General features: G+C 35.9%; 1 protein-coding gene across 1 annotated transcript in view; it reads right to left on the bottom strand.

Annotated features, from left to right (window-relative positions):
* The window catches only part of EIF3H (eukaryotic translation initiation factor 3 subunit H), a 94245-nt gene that overhangs the window by 4882 nt on the left and 65462 nt on the right, over window positions 1–23901 (bottom strand). The window contains exons 3-6 of the mRNA XM_037502499.2: window positions 12157–12324; window positions 10540–10639; window positions 9177–9326; window positions 1350–1470 (exon numbers count right to left, since the gene is read on the bottom strand). Of these exons, the coding sequence (XP_037358396.1) occupies window positions 1350–1470; window positions 9177–9326; window positions 10540–10639; window positions 12157–12324 (539 nt within the window). The remainder of the gene's footprint in view (window positions 1–1349; window positions 1471–9176; window positions 9327–10539; window positions 10640–12156; window positions 12325–23901) is intronic.

Below are 23901 nucleotides of genomic sequence, written 5' to 3'. Positions count from 1 at the left end.
GATCAAATTATTATCAAGAGCTAATAGTTGTGGATTACTTTTAACAGCAGAAGAAATAACAATCCACATGCAGACTTAAAAAGTCAGATGAGAATCCAAGGTGAATCAGTAAAAATTTTAGTCCTCGGATTCCTCTGAAAATCAAGGGAAAAAAAAGGTGACCCTTCCTTCCAAAGAAGAGTGGCAACTCGCTTTGCAAAGATTCTTACACTCACATGGTTTATGTGAGTAGAAGCGGGACACCTCTAAAGCAGAGGAGAAATCGTGCTGGTAAGAATGTCTAGTGCAAAATTTTAAGATATATTATAATCCTGCAAGTATCTGTAAGATCAGTTTCCAAACGAACTCTCTCACAGGTGACGGGTCACCTTGACACCCACTCCCCGCCCTCCCCAGTTAAGTCCCTTCCTAAAGGAAAAATCAGTAGAGGACAGAATCGAGTCTTTCCTTCCCCGACTCCCTCTCTCAGTTTATCAGTTTTCACCACCATCTTTTCAGCTAAAAAGGGAGAGGCTATGAATTTGTATTTTTAACAATTCTAAACATGATAGAAATAAAGTATTTTAAATTCTACTAAATGAGTTTAGACGTTAAAAAATTTAAATATTCCCAGAATCATTTAGGAGTGCTCAGAACTCTGTATTTACTAACACCTACTTTAAAGTACACTTTAATGAGCAGAGAACAGTCATATACAAATACTTTCACAGATAAACACACTAGAATCAAATCGTATCTATGAATCAAATGCTAAGAACTCTTCAGAGCAATATAGTCCAAAAGTAACATTCTAGGAACTGTGAAAATCATGTGGCCTTCAGGTAACACTAATAAAGTAAAGGTTAAATGGCCATAACAGTATATATGTGCATCAGAGAATATTCAGGTAATTCTAGGATTTTTATCTGTATTATACTATCTATTTCACAGCAGTTGGTCTATTATTCCCTATCAAAATTGCTCAGTTTTTTAAATGAAATGAAGATTGCTAACTATGCTGCAATGAGCCACTACCAAACCAATTATAGTTAGTAAAGAAATGAGCTGTGACACTCTAGAATCTCTTTGCCTCTGATTTTCTCAATAAATGTATCTCTTATTTGCATAACCTTGGCATTACAATCTGAGTTTAATACACTGGCTCTCTTTAAGACAGGTATTTTTAAGTACAACTTGTAAATAATACATTAGGAACAAACATACTATGCCAAGAATAATGTTTTTAACTATGATAGAGTTACTAGCTAACAGTCATTGCTTTATCAAAGATAATTTAGAGTATTCTGAAGATCTCTTTTGAAGGATTGTACTTAGAAACAAACTATGTTGATTTTTTCCATAATACCAACCTGATGTTTCTGCTGCTGCTGTTTACTCGTGTTCCTCATGTATGTGTTATATTTAACTATATCTTGGCTCATATCATCTACTCTGTCCATCAGCAACTGTAGATTCTTCCCCAAATGATTGCTGAAATATAAAGATGCAGACACATCATCCTTTAAAGTTATAGTTCTGGTACTCCTCTTAACAGTTCTAAGGTATTAAACGGATCTATTTGCTTCAAGAATGAAAATGCGCGCACACACAGAGAGAGAGAAAGAAAAAAGAATGAGTCAGCTTGTTGTTAAACCTTATTATTGACTCTTAACCAATTACAAAGGTTTTTTTTAAAATAGTTCATTTCTTATTGTCAGAGGATATAAATGTAGTCGCAGTAAGTGATTGCTCAGTGGGTATGGGGTGGATGTTAAACATATCTAGCAAAAGATCTATAACACAAGTTATAGACAACCATGTTTACCCTAAATTCAGTATTCCTATACCATTTTTCCTTAACACCCCCAGTCTCTGTTAGAGAATTTAAATCAACATCCATCGGAAAAGAAGAACTATGTGAATATACTAAGACTTCTGGCATAAGATTCCTCTATCTAGCAGGTTCTAAAAGAGCAAAAACAGCATTTATTATGCAAAGTCAGGAGAAGAGGAATCCCTTTCCTCTCGCCCTTCCTAGAATTTATAATAATTTTTCATACTTCTTTTCCTCTCTAGAAATTTCTGTTACAGCTCATTTACCAAAATCTTATGTGATGTTAATGATTATTACCGTAAGTGATTTCTATCTGTAACTATCTCCTACCATGGTTAAAGCCTGCTACTAAACATATATACTGCAAAAATAACTAGCTGACAAACAGGAATCATTCATTCATTTCAAACATATTTACTACATATCTATTATGTGTCAGTCTCAGCATTAGTAAGTAGGGAAATGTAGTGAATGAGACATTTGAGGTCCTTCATTGAGTTTACAGCTGCCTGGGGGAAAGAAGAAGGGATGGGGAGGTACAGAGACTTAGTATGGTCAGAGTATTGCATTGAAGAGATGACAGGCTGAAAGCACAAGATTGGAATGAATCAGCCATGCAAAAAGTCCTATAGAAAAAGAAAGCACAAGTGCTAAAGGCATCATACGAACAAGTATTGGACAGATAAAAGAGGCCAGGCACAGCTACAGTACAGTGATAGATTAGGGAAGTCAGACAAGCACATATGGGAAGTCACTAGCAACACCACACAAGACAGTTTGTGTAAATGAGACCCCTCAATTCCAAAGTAAATGGTGCTCTGGAATTGTACATATTTGTGGGAAGAAGAGAAAACTGGTATGTGTAAATGAATTTATCTTTTAATCTCAGGTCTGACCCTACTATAAAGCTTTAGCCCAGTGACTCAGTCTGATGATTTAATCTGTATGGAAATCAAATGCTTTTTTAAAATTAAATTTTAATTCATATTTATTTTACTCCATTATAAATTTGTGAATCACATACTTTTAATATTAAAATACTTCTTTGGAAGCCAGATTAGTTATCCACTTCTGCTTTTATCTAATTTCTTAATAGTTTGATTTCAATTTGCCCATAATTAAGTATTTGGGTGAATGGTGCAAGGTAAAGAAATTAGTTTTTTTCCTGATTAGGTAGCCAAATGTCTTGATTCATTGATTATAGCTATACCGCTTTCCAAATACCTTCAGGATTAAAACTTAACAATATTGTGTGCCCTCATACCCATTCTTTCAACTCATTACTGAACACATACTTTGCTAGTCATTCTACTAGATACCAAAGATTAAATTATGCAAGACACTGTTGTACTCAACACATTCTAGTGAGAAGAAAGGATAAAGAGATACCACATAGTGGGGTAACTGCTATAATAGACGGGATGACAAAAGCATAAAATAGTTTGGTAGTATCAGATGAGACTTTACAGATTTACCTGACAGCTGAAAGCCGAGTTTTTGAAAAGGTAATACAGACAAAGAAGGTGGGAAGGGACACTTATGCAACCACGAAAGAACTCGAACAGCCAAAACAATCTTGAGATACTGAATGAAGGCAGCATGTTTGGAGACTCTGGCATGGACGACAAGGAACTCAGTACACCAGTAGCGAAAGAAAAGAGGAAGACTGGGGAAAAACAGAGCAATGAAACTGAAATGACACAAAACAGGCACAGCACAAATAACGTTGAGATTCTATTGTAAGAGCGATGGGAAACTAGCCAAAAATTGTAAGCAAAGGAGTAATATGATCATTCAATTCATATTTAGCAAGACCACTACAATGAAAGAAGAAAAGGTTAAAAGCAGGAAGTTAGGAGCCTGCAAAAGTGATCAGGAATAGAAATAATGAGGTTCACACCTAAGACAGCCAAAGACATGAAAAAAAAGATGGAATATTTTCAGAAATGTACATAGAAAAGACAGATCCTGGTGAACACTGATATGGGGGTTGAAGAGAAGTGAGTTTACTGTGAAGAAGAAGAACTCAAAAGAATTGTAGTTTCACAGACTCCAAATAAAGAATTTTAGGAAGAAAAGGTTATCAACAATATTAAATGTTTGAGTCTACAACATCCAGTGATAAAATAATAAGGAATCTCTTATTTTAGTGTGAGCTCTAAAAACACAGGATAGACCATTGCAAAGAAATCTGCAAATATTTGTAAGATCAGTTTGTAGAATGAAATGTAGATGGTGACAAGTAGAAAATTCTACCAAGACATTCGGTTACTGAAAAAAAAGGAGAGGTATCCAGACTGGGAAGGAAGAAATAAAATCATGACTATATGTGTAAGACATAATATAATATATAGAAAACTCTAAATTTAAACACCATGAAAAAACTGCAAGGAATAGTAAACAAATATAGTAAAATTGCAGGTTACAAAAACAATGGACAAAAATCTGTATGTTTTCATATGCAAATAAAGGGTAAGAGAAATGAAAAAAAAAATCACTGCCACTTATAATCACATCAAAAAGAAGAAAAATATCTATGAATACAGTTAAGCAAGGAATTAAAGACCTGTACCCTGAAAATGACACAAAGAAATGGAAAGACATCCCCATTCAATATTGCCAAAATGACCAATCTACCTAAAACAAGATATAGATTCATCACAATCTCTATTATAATCCTGATGGCAGTTGTCACAGAAATAGAACAAAAAATCCTAAGATTTCTATAAAACCACAAAATACCTTGAATAATCAAATTAAAAAAAGCAAAGGTATCATGGTCCCTGATTTGAAACTATAGTACAAAGCCACAGCAATCAAAACAGTATAATAGTGGAATTTTAAAAAGGCATATGGATCAATGGAATACAATCAAAAGTCCAGGAAACAAACCCAGATAGTGGATAATTAATGACAAAGAATCCAACAGCATACAAAGGAGACAGTCAAGTCTCTGATAACAGAATACAGTAAACAGAGGGAAAGGAAGTTTTGGGGGACAGATAGAGGAGGCTTAATTTATTGGTTGGTGATGGATGGTGACTGAACATTGGGTGGTGGGCATGGTATGATATATACACAGGTGCTGAGGTGAGAAACTGCAGACCTTAAACCTATCCAATGTTGTATCCCTCATAATCAGGGAAATGCAAATCAAAACCACAATAAGAGACCATCTTACACCAGTAAAAAACGCACATATTAAAAAAAAAAAAACTAGCAACAACAAATGCTGGGGAGGATGTGGTGAAAAAGGAGCTCTCCTACACTGTTGGTGGGAATGCAAACTGGTCCAACCACTATGGAAAGCTGTGTGGAGGATCCTCAGACTACTAAAAATGGAGCTACCATATGATCCAGCAATTCCACTCCTAGGGTTCTACCCAAAGGACACAAAAACATTAATTCAAAAGGATACCTGTACCCCTATGTTTATTGCAGCATTATTTATATAGGTAAGACTTGGAAACAACCCAAATGCCCAAAAATAGATGACTGGATCAAGAAAATATGGTATATATACACAATGGAATACTATTCAGCAATCAAAAAAGATAAGCTAATGCCATTCACAGAAACATGGATGGAGCTAGAAGGGATTATGCGCAGTGAAATAAGTGAGAAGGAAAAAGAAAAATATTGGATGGTTTCACTTACAGGAGGAATATAGGGGAACAAATAAGAGATCAGGGGAAAATAATAATAAAAGACAACACAACAAAACAAAAATAAACAGACAACTATAAATCAGATACATTCTGCAGGGGAAGGGGAGAAGGAGGCTTAAAATGAGGGCAGGAAGAACACAAGGTACTATGGTGATGGTGCACAGGTGAACTGGTGGTGGAAATTCTATGGGGACTACACCTGAGAAAAGAAAGCAAACATTGTTAAAAAAAAAAAAAAAAAAAAGAACAATGATGGAAAATATATATAAATTATTTTTAAAAACCTATCCACTGTTGTAAATTAATGTCATTTCAATAAATAAAATGGAGTGTGAGTGGGGAAAGTGGAATGAAACAAAAGGTCATAAGGTTAATCATGGCATGAAGTCAAAAGGTGCTCTTTCTGTAACTCTGCTTATTACCTTTTTATGAGGGAGATTTTTAAATGTGTTATTCAAAGGATATGAATGCATAAACATTCAGGAGTTAAGTGTCACACTGGCAATTTACTTTCAAATGTTTCAGAAAAAAATAGTGGTAGAATGGGTGCAAATGTGGCAAGATATACAACTGATGAATCTAGATAAAGGCTCATGAGTGTTCGATGTTTTTTAACTTTCAATTTTTCTTAAAAATTGAACATATTCAGAATTTTTTTTCAAATGGGAAAAACAACAAAAGTAATAGAAAAGAACCACACAGAAGCAAACTACAGATGTCTGAGGATAGAGGGCAAAGAAGAACAAGTCCTGACAAGGCAGGAATGGCAGGAACAGGACTGGCTTAAGCGGAGACACTGATTCCTTTACTTTTACCAACTGAGGCTCAAAAGTTGTATTAACTATAAGAAATGTTATAATTAAGTACATAATTAGTTATTAAATAAGTTGCTTATGCTATTAAGTGTAAAAGGAATTTAGCAAAGGGAAAGATCACCACCAATCCATGATTGGGTGTTTTGAGGGATTTGGGGGGAGGCGTGATGGAGGAACAGAAAGATCTGTTAATTATTCCCAGACCTTAAATGTTGGAGACTGACTATGCTGATTTTATTAATGGGAAAGGTAGTATTAGAACAGAGCCTTCCTCTCCACCAAAAAAAATCTTTAATGTATAACAGGGATACAGTATGTTGCAGGCCTGTGTACTTATAGTGAAAGAACACAAGCATAGACATGTAAAATTTAAACATTTCATAACATTTATATTACTAGCCTGCTCTTCAGAAATATATCCAATCAGATACTCAAAAGCCTACACGATATGGGCCTTAAAGGGCAAAAGGAATTAACAATAATACCTAACTATTTCACAGATAACATTCACAGGCAATCAGGTCCATTACCAAGAGCAATTTTATGGGGATCTTTTCAGTACCAGTTCAACAAGAATATTGAAACAGAGAGTTATTGTTAGGAGTTTCAATAATATAGCCTTTTCTTTTATTGCCACGGAAACAAAGAACTGAAAACAGATAACTTAAACAGATGTGAAATGAGACATGCATGATAAGCCTATCCTGGTCACAGTATCATTTTTTCCTTATTATCTTTAATATATGATGCTTGCCTTAGTTTACTTTTAGAAGAGGAAATAAAAAACAATTGTTTTTTCATGTGTGAAATGGTGGTTTGTGTAACACACTGTAAAGAATTAATAAAGGTTGTTATGGAACCACTATCACTACAATTTCCATCTAATAAAATTAAAGATTAGAATTTTTTTAATGGAAAGGAATATGGCATGTTTTATTCACCACACAGAACAAATTGATGAGGTAAATCAAAGAACTGATGCCATATACAGGTTGTGAAAAGTAAAGCCAAGCAAAATTTTAAGGAGCTGCTTAAGAATGATTTCTGACATAATTTCTCAGAAAAATTTTTACGGCAACTTACCTAACTACTATCATCACACTATTAATGCAAAAGAATTAAAATTTGAAATGTACAAAGGCTATATTTTAGTTTTTTAAAATAGTATTATCCATTGGGTCAATGGACTAGTCCACTATTAGAAGTACTGCTTCAAGGCTGTTTCATTTGTTCCTCTCAACAGGAACATCAATTTACCTTCTGAATAACTTCCCATGGAAAGCAAGGAGCCTCTCTTTCTAGTTCACACAAACTACAGAAGATAAGATTATGAAACATCTGTCCAGATCTTAGTTGCTATAGAAAACTGGGATCATCTTTTTGGATATTACAAATGCTGCTATGGACAAACAGACATTACAGACTGGCTCAATGATAATATGAAAGCACAAAAAGGCTGTATTTGGTTTGTATGCTCAATAAAGGAAGCTTAAAAAAAGGTTAGGACATAAATTATATAAGCAAAAGCTTTCATGTAGTCAACTAAAATTATCATATAACTATATACATAACACACCAAATTTTAACCTTGCATACTGAAAAAGGTTCTTAACACAATGCTTTTAAACACAGGTGTGCAGAGTGTGCCTGTAAAAGCAGTAAGAAAAATATGACCTTTTAAAAGAGACAAATTAAAGAACTTTTCTGACTACTTGTTTGAAAACAGTATACTCTTTAGTGCCAAATAAGCCCTGCAACCTGGATGCAACACAGAGCAAACTGGTTTACTATTCAGTTTCCACCTTCACCAGTAAAGACTTTCCAGTGACGCATTCATGCAATGGGATGTGGTGCTCCAACCACAGTCTCCCCCTGCAGAGCATGGAGAACACTGGCTCTCCCTTCCTGGTTATCTCACTTGTCTTAGAGTGAAGAAGCACAAACTCTGTGTTGCCTGGTATAAGCTTTTATCGGAGATAACTAAAAACCTGATAAATAACTGAGCTGCTGCTCCAAGCTGGTAGCTTAAGAAAATATACTTTGTTTCCTTTAGTCATTGAACAAGTGCATTTGATTGACTCATTTACTCTGTCCATTCAATCTGCTGTAACCTTCCCATTGGAAAACAATCACTAGATTCAAGCTTAAAGGGTATTTAAACTTGAGCAAAGCATATATGTTATAGCTCTGCTCATATTTCTGTTATGAGCAGTAGATGGGGACAAAAGAAATATTAATTCCATGAAGGAAACGATCTGTCCCAGAATACCTCACTTAGCGTTTCACCAATAAAATAAATACTATCATAGCAAGCAGACAGTGAAAGCAGTCACAATGAAGGAAATAATGTAACTACTGCCTAAGATAGCAAAAGCCAGTGTCAGGTTCAGAAAATTCTCGTTTTAGTTGAAAATTCAAACTGGAAGTTTACTGCTAAGAGAGCCTGCATCTGAACAAGGGGATATGGCACCGGCAAAACAAAGAAGCATTTTTGTTTTTCTCCTGAGCATTATTAAATATCCAGACATAAAACAGTAGGCCTCTAAGGACAGTATACAATAAATAAAGCTGAGACAAATAAAGAAACTTCCCCCATGGGCATTTACCATATCAAAGCAAAAATAATACAGCAAAGGCAGCAGAGCATTCTTATAATAGGAGCTATTAGTATTCAAATACTGTTCAGTTTATCAGTTTGGCGGTTTTCCTGGGATCTTAGCAGGGCCGGACAAGTACTACATGTTGTTACATATGTCTTAGTAACCTCAAAATGTGCTCAAGTAATTTTTTTTCTTGCTTCATAGGTTAATAAATTCTAAGTAAAAGAATCTTTTACAGAGAGTGATAAAAAGGGACTTTTCATTCGGCAGGGTCACTTACCTGCTAGCAAGACTGAGCAATTCATGTTTATCTGCTACGGCTGACTTCTTCTCAAGCTCCCACATTAGGACGTTGATCAGATGTGAATTTTTAATTACAATCGGCACTTCTTCAAACATGTACTCAAAGGTGATACTTGCCTTTTTCAATCTGTGAAGCATGTTAAAAATACGTTAGTCTGGTGGTCAGAAGTAAGTATTAAATTGACTATCTCAGATATTTTCCCTAATTACAGGTCCTCTCTGGGAGCTTTGTTTCATTTAGCACTTTAAAAAAAAAAGGGGAGAAACTAAAGTTCTACAGAGTCAAGCATAACTCGAGTGATTTGAATAACTGAAAATGACGCAAATTTGTATCATAAGTCCACAAAGTAAGATTCTTGGCAAAAAATTAAACTTCTTTGTAATCAGGTATCTTCAAAACTTCTTCAGTACTAAAATGTAAATGTCATAGGAAGTTATGCTATACAATCTTCATCTAAAACATTTCAAATAAAGCAAATACCTAGGGGGAAAAATACTCCAGTTCTTAAAAAAGTTTAAAAGCTTACTTGAACTAAAGAGATTAACACCAAAGCACTCATAGGATATTTCACATTCAGTGGTTCAGAACATAGCAAGAATGTAGCTGCACATAGTTCAGCTATAACTACCATACCCGGGAAATGTTTGAGAACTAACTCTTTGTATCTTATTTTCTTTAGGATTCAGTGGAAAACTAGCTGTGAACTGTCTGTCCTACATGAATTTAAAGCCACTTTGATGTAATAAGAAATAAAAATTCCTATAATTAACAGAAAGAGAAAAGAATTCTGAATGTTTAAAACAAAAATGTTGATGTAAATATCCCCATGCCATTACGTAGGATCACAAAAATGCTTTATCAATTAACTTTCTGCATATATGTCATTCATAAAACATCCAAAAAGTCACATTCCTTATGAATCCTTAAAATATCTTCCAACCCTCCTCCTGAAATAGGAACTCAAAAAATAAGATACACAGGACACAAGTGCTCTGACACAGAGTTACAATGTGACAGCAGCCATCAGGAGTTCTATTGTCCTTTATTTAATCATTTATTTCTTCAAATTCAGCAGCTAATGAATTCCCATTTTAAACAAATTCATCTTTGGTGAGAACAACAGATGAGACATTCCATAAAGAATAGTTTAAACACGGAAAAGGAGAAGTCAAGTGGCACTCAGCCATGCAGGAAACTTCTACTGTCCACATGGCAAAAGCATTACCACACCAGCACACTGGATTCAATGACTGTGGCAAACGAAAATCTTAAAAAAAAAAAAAAAAAAAAAAAATACCCAATCCCTTACCACATGCCTCATAGACGTACAAACACTTACGCTTCAGGAGAAAAATCCTTCTCTTTACAAACTTCCATCAGTTTAGGAGTCAGTCTGTATGCCTTCAATGAGAGAGATCCTTGGGCAGTTTTTATGGGATCTCAAATAAGGAAAGAAAAAGAAATAACTAAGCATTTTGTCACTGCCAGTGCTCAAATGACATGGGTCTAAGGCACATTTTATTGCTTATATGCAACCTTGGCAAAACAAAGATTAAAATAATCAGGACACAATTTAAAGCAGATTCAAACCAACACAGCAAATAGTAAGCAAAAAGTTAGGAAACTACCATCCTACTTATAATAGAATAACCTCTTGCCTAAAGTAAAAACAGAAGATTCAAAATATAATTATTTTCAATCTAGTCTTCAGCTAGAACCAGTAATTTCGATAAAAAATTAAATTTCCATGTTATATGCATTTTATATACCTCTTCTACAATCAGAAGCACTGATGAATAGTAAAATATGAAAATTCACTACAGACATTTTTAGGTAGCTCTTCAGTCAATTAATTTAAATGAATAGCCCTGCAAGCAAAATTTAACCATCCTAGTAATCACTGTTCAAATTTCTTAGTTAAAACAGATTTTACAAACAAAACCACTTAAGTCAAAGTGCTATGACAAAAGCGTCTTTTTAGTTTTAGTGAAGCTGATTTTGTCAAAACTAACTGCTTAAACACTCCATGAGTAAGGGAGCTTAGCACTTGCTGCATGATAACGGCTCTGGCATGCCAATATTCGCCTAAAACCTGTGTTAACATTCATGTTGTCTGAAACTTAACACAGTGAAACTTTTAGCAATAGGTGATAAAATGAAAACCAAAATAGATTGAAACAAGTGGAAAATTCATCAAGGTCTGATGATGCAATGTTTCCAGCCAATATAAGTACACTTTAACAACTTGTTCTTTACTGTAATCCAATTGTTAACATACTGAAACAATTTGGGGGCAGCTCATAAGATTGATCGTATTCATTAGTATTTTTTCTGACAGATACTCAGGACGTTACATTTACTTCTCAGCTGGAAACTATATGCAAGTCTGCCAGATATGGCAAACTGTGAGTGTTTGGGGAGGGGGAAGGCTATAAAGCTGTTAAATTGCCTACAGTTCTGATACAGCACAGAACATCTGGTCTGGAGAGCTTGAGGAAACACCATTAAATAGGACGAAAAGAAAAAAATCTTTGTGCTAAGAAACAGTCCAGGTTTTGTACGCTGCTGTCAGAGGTATAAAAAAAAAACTTGGCACGCCGAGTTATGATTGGTCAGTCACGTACAGAGCCAGACACTCTAGCAATCGGGGTTTGTTAGACATCTGGTCTAGTTCCACCAGCCCCTTCAAGTGAGGGAGGGGAGATGGAGGAATAAAAATGAAGCAGCTACTCCAGCATTCCAAAATGTACACATCAGGGCTCTGATAGCAAGAAAAATAAACAGAAAGAAGGAAACCCTGTCTAGACTTAGCTGCTGCTGAGGCTGCTGCAGAAACAGGGCTGGTATTTACTTGAGAAGGTCTGCCAGGCTGCTCTTAAGGCAAAAAGACAGAAAGCAAAAATAGAAGTAATAATACTGAGGGAAGAAAAGAATAATAAAGGAACCTCCTACTAACCGTAAATGAGAACGACAGATTCTTCAATGGCATGCTGGTAACTGAACTGAGAATCCAGGAGCGCCCGGGTGACGAAGGAGCCATAGTACGTGGACTGATACCAGCCTACATGGAGATGGTCAATGTTCACATGGCGAAGGCTCCGCATCATTTCCATCTGATACTGAACTGGATGAGAGAAGGAGGAGGAAAAAAGAAAAACGATTTAATAATGCCACCGATATTAAAATCAAGCCATTCTGGAAACAAATTCATATATGAACTATTAGTCAAAGTAAGCAGGTTTCCAGATTTAAAATACATTCAGTTCACATACAAAGGCAATAAAATTAAGCTTTCTGATCATTTGGGACTTTCCTTTTGTTTTCATTAATGAAAGCATATTTTTGTAGAAAAGGAATTAAAACAAAAATAATGACTGCTCTAAACAAGGAATAATTTAGTAAATGTACTTTCCACTCCCCTTTTTAAAACTCTAAAATTAGTTAATTTTTAAGGAAAAATTTCTGCCATTACTAAACTGGTTGTTGTAAGAACTTTCATTTAAAGAGAGAATAGTTATCATTTGAGTTAAAAAGTTAGAATAGTTATCAACGTCTTCTTCAACACAGATTTTAGTACTAACAAGTCAAAACCATCAAGAAAAATTAATGAGGAAACAATTAACAACCACATTATTTATATATGAACAGGATACAGGCTGTTGCTGATTTAAAATACAAGAATTCATTTTTGCCTTCATCTGGTGCCCCCTGCTGTATATGCTACACTTAAAAAAGAATTCTTTTTTCTTGTCTGTGTGCTCCTTTGTGTTAACAGACACTTTTTCATCAGAATAGATACATTTAATCACTATGTATAGAAAGAAGTTGGATGACTGAATTTTTGTTAAATTAATGACTTTTACATATATTAATTTTAAACAATATTACCTGAAAGAGGTGCAAAATGACAATATAATAAAACACTTTAAAAAGCAATATAGCCTAATGAGTAGCAAATATTTAATACAAGAGGAAGTATTATAGTCAGCATAATATCCCAGCTATTTCTATTATAGTGAATGCATGACTATACTGAGTAAACATATCTGCTTAACTTGGAATCCAACCCATTTCATTTTTAAAACTCTTAATCGTGTTTTAGCATAAGTAAAGTTATATGTCTGACATTTCCTTGGTTATAGAGCTATGGTTTTACAAAGAAAACAAGACTCGGGATCATAAAGTATAACAGAACTTTGCTCAGATGGACAGAGTTTTTATTTTTCAACACTTGTTACTAGGCAAAGAAATTATAAATCTGCTTGGAAAAGTTGTATTTCTCATAGTAAAAGATGGCAGACAACTCATCAACTGCTCTAGTATTCTATTGGTTTGTTCTTTTTTTAAAGGTTTTCATTTTCTATACCACCTGCTGGCCTGTAAGAGCAGTAAAAAATTAATACACTAATCTTAATCAATTGTTTTTTTCCTTAACTTTTGTCTCTTTAGCACGTAAGAGGCCCTCCCCCTGTGTAGCACAATCCTATCAAACACATAAATTTGAGATAGAACAACTGTTACCTGTCATGTTTTGCTTTGAAACCCTCTTAACGTTTAAAAATTGTAAAATCACTGAGTTGGCTAATGAATTTTAACCAAATTTAACTTATAGAAAGTCCCAATATCATAAATATGAGCCAGAACTGAACTTACAATTTATTTTAAGAGGACAGGGAAGAGATGAGGGAAGAGTATCAAGCAATAGCCAGGGCAAATGTGAATTGAACTTTTTTTTTTTAAATTCAGTATTTCCAAAACAACTGTAAATATAGAATTTAGCTGTAATATTGCAGAGATTAGATCCTGCCAACTTACAATGTAAGTGGAAAAATGACTTTGACTCTCAAGATCTCAGGCTGTCACGCCAGCTCTGAGGCTTCTCCCGCAGTGTATCTTGCTGACCCTTCCCTGATGCTCACTACTTTTCCCATCTCCAAAAAATATCTGCCAGTCAAATAAATGCTGTGACTCCACAATGCTCACTGCGTATGCTAAGTAGCGATTTCTCTATGAATTAACTCAGGGTTCTCCATTAATACTTAAAATAAAAACGCATTTCTGTGAAAAAAATCCTGCAATCTTATTAAGTCTCTCCTCAAATAGCCTGAATACGACACATTTTATAACAATTTCTGGATGGTTAAGGGAAAAACAACTTCCAAGGTCAGTAGAAAAGCTCCAAATTTTTATCCAGAGTTTTATCTACCTTATAGGTCCTTGGATAAGAATGAAAATGAAGTATTTCTTTCAGTTAGGGAAGAGGCTAAGGGATATGATGAGGCCTGTGGCGTTCCCGCTGTTATGAGGTATGTGTTTTTGGGAACTGGGGAGCCCATATAGCTAGTGGCAGGGGAGAAGCACATCCATCCTCTTCTATAGCTCAAGATATCACGGCACACACGATTCTACATGGCTTTAATAAAAACTGAATATATAAATGTAAGGGTTAAAAATAATGATGGATGAATTGATAAAACTGCTTCTGAAAATCTGCAATCCACTGAAATCCACCCAAATATAAGTGCTGGTCCCTTTTCTTTGTGAAATTTCCCATCATTCTCTCTCTTGGTTTGGATTTATCACCTAAAAACAACTTTAACCCAGAGGAAAAAAGGCTCTAAAAGGACTGCAATTGATCCTTGAAATGTTAAGATAAAGGGGCTAAGAACTCCACGGAGAAGCTGAGGGGCTCTAAGGCCAAAACTTCACTAGGACTACTCATGTGCAGCTCCAATAAACGCAGTTTAAAGAGGTCATCTTGATTCAATATACATTCTTTTTTCAATTAATTCAGTGACAATTTTTTAAAGCAGTGTTTTTTCTTATCTCTGCAGACTTTTAGATCGGTGTCCTCATTCCAATGTTGGTGTAGACATGACCCTTCACCCACACAGTTTTCAAAACTCTCCCCCAGCTCAACTTTTTAAAAAAAATACAAAGCCCAACCCAGCAAAAGCACCCTGGTAAACCTAAGCAAGGGTAAGAAATGCACAGCAGGCTGACCCAGTAAAACTCAAACCTGTGCCTCCTAGCAGCAACCATCCATCAACTTATCTGAGCCACTCACCAGTTGACAGCTATTTATCCCTCTGGCCTATGATAGAGATAGGGGGAAAAAAATCATAAAATGGAGACATGCAAGTCAATTTTACACAGGAAATAATGAGCAGTGATTCCAGATTCTAATCACCCAGGCAAATACCACTGCTTTCATACCTTTGCTAGTCTCTTTCAGAATTATCCTGGAGTAGTGGGGTGTATATAGAGGGTGGCTAGCTAATGCATAGTAGGCATGCACAGAGGCCCAATTTAGTAATGGAATCCAGGAACTGGGGGAGGGAAAGAGCTCATGGCATCTGAAGGTGACTGAGACAATGTAGTGTCCCAGTCCACAGGCTCTGATGAGTAGGAGGTGGTGTCACTGCCTTCCCATGCTAGCTCAGCCTCACTTTCCTAGGCTGGAGTTTTAACAGCAGGGTGTAAAGATGTGGCTACACAGAGAGATGGTTCACTCTATTTAGGGAGTACCTCACACCTAAGAAGGAAGAGAATCATAGAAAAAGAAAGAAAAGAAAAAAAGGGCCCTCTCCTTTCGAGAAAATGCCCTAACTCCCTGTTGCAGATTTAATGCAGAGCAATGAAGTAAGAAACAAGCATTTACTGGCAACTTTGCACGGTTGGTTCTGGGTTAGACATGCTTTCGTTTCTGTTCTCAAGTTCTCATATTGAACAGAAGCCCAAGCAGGGATTTCAACCAATAATATTCTCTTCTCAGTTAATGGCTGAATATTCCTGAGGAATTTCCCCAAAGATAAATAGCAAAGGGAAGATGTTTTTGAAGGACTATTTTAAAAATTATGATAATATTCAGCAGAAGAACTCAGGATTGTGTAGTGAAAAGTTAAGAAAAAAGCCTTTTAAACATTCTTCGTTTAAAAAACAAACACCCTACGGAAGGAGAAACTGGGCAACAAATGAATTTCAAAGACAAATTGGTAGTTAGTATTTAGCCAACTCAAATTACTAATACAAAAGTCACACTTACATGCAATTGAGGTAGCACTACAAAATTTGGAAGGATTATAAAACAAACTGAAGTTTTATAAATCTCTTCAACTTCTACAATTGTCTTAATTGGCTAAGTCTCTCCTCCCAAGCAAAGGAGAAGCTGGTTTACAACACTAAATAACTGTTCGAAGTTTGGCACCAGTATATTCATATTCACTTTTTCCAGATATCCTCTTTGCAAAACAGTCAATTTTAAATTGCCTAGAGCTAAAGCTGTCTTAACTGAGGCAGGCTGCCCAATAACGATTCCTTTCAAAAACCCACCACATTTGTTGGGCTTTCTCTTGTTTTATCTCCAAATACGAAAACACTGAAAATGATACGTTGTCTTCTATTTAAATGCTATATCTGTGGTTACACTGGCAAACAACCAAACAAGAATTTGAGAGTTGAGTTTTCCTGAAGATCACTGGAAAGAGCAATAGAGTAGAAACTTTTCAGTTTAGTAATTAATCAGCACTTTCACCTTCAATTCTCTACTCAAAAAAAGGATTTTACACCTCCTTTTTGAAATCATCTTTTTGAACTTTATTATTTTAAGTGAGTCCTTGTTAAAATACAATTTCTCAGTGAAAACAGGAACAAAGAATTGCCACAGTTGGCAAGGCTGCAAATAGCTGAAAGTAGAAAGTTAAAGCTATAGTATAAAACTTGAGATCTGTCTGGCAGATTAAGAAAAAGTGTTACAGTTGTCTTATTAAAGAACTCTTACAGGACAAGTAACCTAATTTAAGTTTCAAAAATCAAAGACAATTTAATGGATGCAGTCATTTAATATGGTATCAAATAAATCTAATTATTTTAACATGTCATAATAGAATTACATTTAAAATATACATAGATATAGACTGGAGAGAGAACTAAGCAGGAAAGAAACCAGTACTTAGTGAGCATTTATTATGTTAGGCTTCTTGCTAAGTGGTCTATATATGTTATCTGACTGTATTCCTCACAATAAATAAGCTAATCATGATTATTGAAATCCTTGTAGAAAAGCTGTTTACCACAGCTTGTAAAGTCATAGAATTCAATCTGACTTCAAACTCGCTGACTCTACAGTCCAGGCAACCAACCATTTACAGAATTTCATCTCTATTTATAAAGTATAAATAAATTATTTTTAAAATCAATTAAGTGTAATGCACATAACAAAAAACACACAATTTCTGGGTTTTCAGAAACCATAACTTGTGCATGTATGATCACTAAGTTGACCATTAATTTACCACCACTAGTAAAATTTTAGGTAGTGATAAACTATCTTCAAAGATTTTTAAATGTCAAAGTCCAAATCACAAATATGCAACTGAACTCCTTACTATTTGAAACTTATGCCCAGACTACTCTGTAACAAAGTTCTGACTCAAATCAAAGAAGACCTGCACAAACACATCAAGTAAGGGAACAGAGACCAGATCTAGGACATGCTCTTTGCAGCCAAGAAACAAACTAAACTCAATCAAGAGAAACAAATGGCTTTAAAAGGAAGCAAACAAACAAAGCCCCACAACTTTCCTGAAACAAATCAATGATTTCAACAAACATGACAGGGAAGAGGAATTCATCAAAATCTCTTTTCTGTTCTAGCAAGAATGGTAACCCAAGTAGGACTTTTAAGAAAACAATTATAAACTCCTTTCCTGGCAGCAGCAAGGGATGCCGGTGAGCACCGACAGGCTAAGCATGATGGCTCTGCCCCATTATTTAACAAGACAAACTATTCTGCGCTTTCCTCTTCGTATCAGACTCTCTGCCAAGTCACACATACGTTTCAGGCATCGTTCAAAGCTAGCAGCAGATGTAGATTTAGGCAAACAGAATGTGCATTTGAAAAAAAGGAATTAAATAAGAGTCTACTTTGTGTGGAAAGAACTAGGGTGTACACATCTTAAAATTTCCATATTCTCTTTCATCTAGCCTGCATCACATACTCACCCCGTTTTTAGCCAAATTCCAAATAATGCATCTGTTAATTAGATCCACGCCTGTGACTGCTTATGGATTTGGCTAACAGCTCAATTTTTCACAATGAAGTGTCCAATATGAATTCCATCCTACCTAAACTAATATGTTCCATTTTAAAGATTTATTTATTTAAGCATACAAGAACTGCGGCATAGGCCAGAAGTGCGGGGGGGGGGTGGTGGTGGTGAGAGGATTCATCAGAGACAGAGTGGGTAGTAGAAGAGGTGGATCTACTGAAATAACACAGTTGAGGGGAGCAGTGGGCGAGACAGGAGAGGTCTGCTGTGCCATGTGGGTCAGCTCCCTGGCCTGCGATCAAATTCACGCTGCATTGGTTGGCGACAGCTTGATAGTGCTGAGACTTTAACCTCTGTGCCACCAGGGAGACCCCTAATATGTTGTATTTTAAAAGAATTAACAAAAATACTAATTTTCTTAAAAATCAAACATTAAAAAAAATTTGTCTCAGCAGTTTCGTTTTTTAAGTGTTTATGATTTTTGAAAAATAATTTCTGCTAAATGACAAACTGGGGATAACAGAATGTTAGGGGAAGGGATTTTACGCTACCTTATACAATTAGTAAGAGTTTCAAAATTGTTGGAAATCAGGATATTGAAAGATTTTAGTGTTTTAAGATGTCTTTTAAGAAATAAACTGGATTATTCACAGAAAATAACATGTACATCCTGTAACAAATTAACAATGTTATCTTAACCAAATCATGAAACACAGCCAGAGGATCCTATTTCTTTGAGGTTATGAGGATTTAATATACACAGAGATTTATGTCTTTGGTCATGAAAACACAAGCATGTAAGAGGATGATAGCGCGCAACTGCTCAGTTAGTTGTATGTCATTTGAGATCTGTTTATACCAACAAAGTAAATTCACCAGGTTGGGGCACCGAGGGCTCTAAACCTTTCACTGCACAATGAAGATTCAGTGCATTAGAAAAAATGAGCATCTCAGAATTTAGGAAACTATGTATTTCACATGATGTAATGAGCTCTTTCAAGGGGAAGGGTGTAACACCTTTGGCATATTTGCAGCTATGAATCAGGTACTAGATTAATGCTGAAACAAAGTGAGATGCTGCAAGTATCCACGTATCCAGACAGATCTCTCACCCTAGCATGCTCATATAGACGTGAAGTAACTCGCACTGAAACATATAAATCAATAAGATCAAAACTAGGGAAAGAATAAATGAGAATGTAGAAAGTGGAAACTAAACTCCAGGCAGAGGAGCTGAACAATGTGAAGTGAGCCACAGGTATTTTGATTAAAATATACAAATTTAACTCTGAACACTCTGGCAATCAAAGCAACAGGGGAAATGTGATCATTTATATTATCAAAAAGAGAAAAACATCACATCTCAGACTTTTCCTAGTATTCAAATTTTTGTGTTGGGGTTTCAAAGAACAACACATGCAATTTGAGAAATAGAAGACACTTCTGTAACAGAGCAATCACACTTGATTTACCTTCCTATACATCTTGGTTTTTAATGTAAAAAGGAGAAAGTGGCCTCATGAATACTTTTCATAACACAGAAAACAGTCTGCACAAGTTATTTTAGAAGGGGGAAGGGACTATCAAAATGAATTAATAGCTTCATCCTGTGTGAAACTAGCCATCAATTCAAATTCCAGTTGTCAAAAAATAGAATGGGATGCATCAGTAATGCGCACTAAATATTCAAAACAGAGAACCAACGATCCTCTTTGGAGGTACTGTTTGCAGTGCACAAACAAAATTGTACGTTCTGAAACCATTTACTGAACGACACCTGTGCTGGGAGTCTGATAAAGTCATCGTGACATCATCTTCCAAAAGGAACTCTCAGTGACCTGAGAGTTAACGCATTTCTCTCTGAGCCTTCACTTCCTCACCTAGAAAATGGTGGTTTCAACTTCCCACGAAATGATCACAATTTAGAAGACTTACTTCCAGTCCCGATCAGATGGCTCTTTGCTTAACAATTTCAGGGGGAAAGTCCATCGGTATGGTACACTATAAAGGTATAAATTGACTTCATCCATCCCACCCTCCAACTCTACCCCTTCTACGTTTTCTCACTCAGTGAGGGGCACTCTGAGTCATCAGTCCTGATTACTCCCACACTCAGCTCATAAATTTATCTACCTGCTGAGTAGTTCTCAAATTTGTTTTCTTCTAGGCAAAAATCATTTAGAATATTTCTAAAAATTTTAAATGATATGGAAAAATGCTTGGGAAATGCTGAGGGAAAATATTAAAAAAAATACACAACTCTAAACCATGTACATACGTGTCAATATGTAAACAATTTGGGTTTCTCTCTCCTCCTGAGGAGAAAGAAGTATGCTTAAAGTAGTAATAGCAATAACTCTCCAGAGGGTGAGATCATAGATGATTTTTGTTTGCTTATTCTTACTTTTATTTCCCATATTTTCTGGGGAAAAGAATTGTGTAATACATGTATATTAAAGGAATACGTATACAAGTATCTACAGAATTGTCAAATGCTGGCAACTTGCCTACATTCATCACAGTCACCAAATACCTGGATACCAGAGTTTCTAAAATAAATTGTGGGAGCAGAAAATAGGATAGGATACCAAACTACTCAGAATCTAAGCAGCCAGCCTAGTCTGAATATGGTGTGGACTGAATTGTGAACCACCTAAAATTCTTATTTTAAAGTCCTAATCCCCAATGTAATGGTTTACAGATGGGAGCTTCGGGAAGTAATGGGTTTAGGTTTAGTTGAGATCATAAAGGTGGGGTTCTTACGATGGGATCGGTGCTCTTATAGGAAGAAACACAAGAGAGCTCGCTTTCTCTGTCTCACCACCTACTGGCCTGCTGAGCACTCAAGCCATCTAAAGGCCCATCTGGTGGCGACTGCGACACAAGGAAACAGCCCTCAGTACTGACACCAACCCTCTGGCTCTTATTTTGGGTTTCTAGTCTCCAAATCGGCAAAACATCAATTCCTGTTGTTTAATCTATCTGGTCTATAGTATTTTATTAAAGCAGCAAAGCTAAGATACCATCTTTACCACACATGTTATGTAATCTAGGACAAATTACTGCAACCTAGAGGTCTCCTCTGCTGTAAAATGGGAGAAAAGTTACCTACTTCTTAAGGTAGGCGAGAGAATTAAATGAAATCATCCACAAGATCTTGGTGCACTGAATAACCTGAAGAAGAACTCAAAAGTCTTTCACCATCACCCAGGATACAGAAATGTTATTTAGAATCCAGAGGTTATAGTACTTACATGGGCCAAAGGAAAACTTTTTGGATAATTAGGGTTGATTGATTTGGTTGCCAAATATTGTGTAAACTCTGCCTAAATGTTCATATTGGAGTAGGGGAAAATCAGGAAAATGGGGAAGGGGAGTAGAGCTTATAAATGTGGCTACCAAAAAGAAAGTCTATAAATTTGTTACATCCATTTCATGAGACAGAATTCATGTGTACAAATATGAGAATGATCAAAAACAATCTACCATGAAAAAGGATTGCAAAAGGAAAAAAATACTTCTTAGATACTAAAACTATAAGCTAATTATATTCAGTACAATAAAGAACAGATTCAATAAAGAAAGAGACAAGCTACAGAAATTAGATTTCAAGAAAAGGTAATCTTGGATGTTCTATTATTACTGTGTATATAACAATATAATTGCATTGTACTATATAAGTTTCTATCTCCTGATTCCATTTATAACTCCTCCAAAGAAAGGAAATAAGCTCCCTACTCCCCTCCCCCACTCCCTGACAGGTAGTTTTAAAAATACTGGAAACAGATGAGGATGGGAAGGAAGAACAAGCAGCAGTGCCAGTTTATGCAGAAGGTTGGGTAAAGGTTACTGGAAACACTGCCCACCTAAGTGAAGTAGCTAAACTGAATTACAGATAACAAACAGCTTTAGAACCATCTATGATGTCTGTCACTTGGTGGGATGATCTACTCCGGAGCCTTGATTGTCCAAAAATAGTTTCCTTTACCTTTAAACAGTAGGACAGTTTGGATGAGAATACCAATATTAAAAATGCTGTAAGAAGAAAGTCTGAGGGATATGATCTTGTAAGAATACCCTGATTATAATAAAGTAAAAATCAAAACAACAAGCAACTATAAACCAGAGACACACTTGGGGGGGGGGGGGAGAAGGGATTAGGGTCAAAATAAAGGGGGTGAGAATTGTGTGGGGAATATAACCAAGATGAAAATGCATACATTGTGCAAAAATGAAAAATGATGTAAAAAATATATAAAATTTAAAAAAAGAATGTCCTGAACTGCAACCTAAGGAAAGTTGAAAGCAGTCAAGAAATGCAAAGTGACAAGAGTTATAAAAAAGCAAAGGCAGAAGGGCAAGTTTTTCTTATAGATTATTTAGATCAGAGAAATCTAAGTACTAAAAACCATACTCTCAACCCACCCTTTCTCGTCCCCTCCTCCTTTCCCTTTACGCGTCACTTCATCCAAACCTATTTTTATATGGAGGTCAATGCTGAGAAAATGATCAAGCATAAACTCACATGGCAGCCACAATATCTGAGATTAGAAAACCTGTGAACTGCTTTTAATAAGGCCATGTTATTTTTCCTGTCATAACGTCCTTTTCCCAAAACCTAACATATATGGACTTTTGTGGGGAGGTTCAAAGCTTTCATCAAATTCTCAAAGGGGCTCAAGACCTAAAAGAGAGTTAACAAGTACTGAGACACAAAGGAGAATAAGGCAAATGTGGTTGTGGCTCCCAAGAAACTTTCTACTCCTCTCTATGTAAGTGGGAGGGGAGCGGGTGAAGAAGTGGAGAAGCTCAGCGTGAAGCAGGAATCAATTCAGTTGCAGAGAGCAGTGAGAAGAGAGGCACAGAGAGCAGCGAGATGAACACAGATACACCACCAGGAAGAATAAGAATGCCAGGCCAAGGCCTAGAGAGGCCCAAGGTCTCCAGCTTTCAGCAGGAGACCCAACAGAACAATCCACTCTCAACCTTGTGCTGCAAAGATGAAGTTTCATCATGAAGGAAGCTGGATGTAGACTTCACCTAAACTACTTTGTGATTAAGACCAGGAATTCCAGAGGTGGATAAAAGAAAATACATGCCTTTACCCCACAACTTGATATGATTAAGAGTGGTGATCCTACCAGAGGGACCCCTTCTGTATTTGAGAAAAATACACACTTGTGTATTTGAGAAAAATACACACTTGGGGGTAGGGGTGGGGTGCTATAAAAATGTTCTATTATAAAATGAAGCTTAACACAAATTGGATTTGTCTGCGTTACAAGTGTATCTTGGAGGGGTCCAGTTCTACCCACACTAAGAACCATCCTTGACCAATTTAGTAACCCTGTTATCTTTTAGGGTTTTTACAGAGATCTCTAGAGGCCATTACTAAGACTTGTCTAAATCAGCTGTCATAGTGTATTCTGAAACTCCTAAAGATGATTTTCTATGGATGGCCTCTTGAATTAGAGAGGAAGATGAAACAGTGAGCAGTGGGGTAAAGTGAAAACCACTGAAAGGCAAGAAAATTACTATAGAAAAATGTTCGAAAGCTACAAAACAGAGCAAGTAATTAGCTTTCTCAATTGACAGGCAGTATCCTGCCCAATGTTGGAAATAGAATTAACCTCTATGAGCTATACTGATAG

This window comes from Talpa occidentalis, unplaced genomic scaffold, assembly GCF_014898055.3.
Source record: "Talpa occidentalis isolate TD23 unplaced genomic scaffold, MPIMG_talOcc4v2.1, whole genome shotgun sequence".
Taxonomy (NCBI): domain Eukaryota; kingdom Metazoa; phylum Chordata; class Mammalia; order Eulipotyphla; family Talpidae; genus Talpa; species Talpa occidentalis.
The sequence above is the reverse complement of the archived record's forward strand: the minus strand, read 5'-3'. Positions and strand labels throughout refer to the sequence as shown.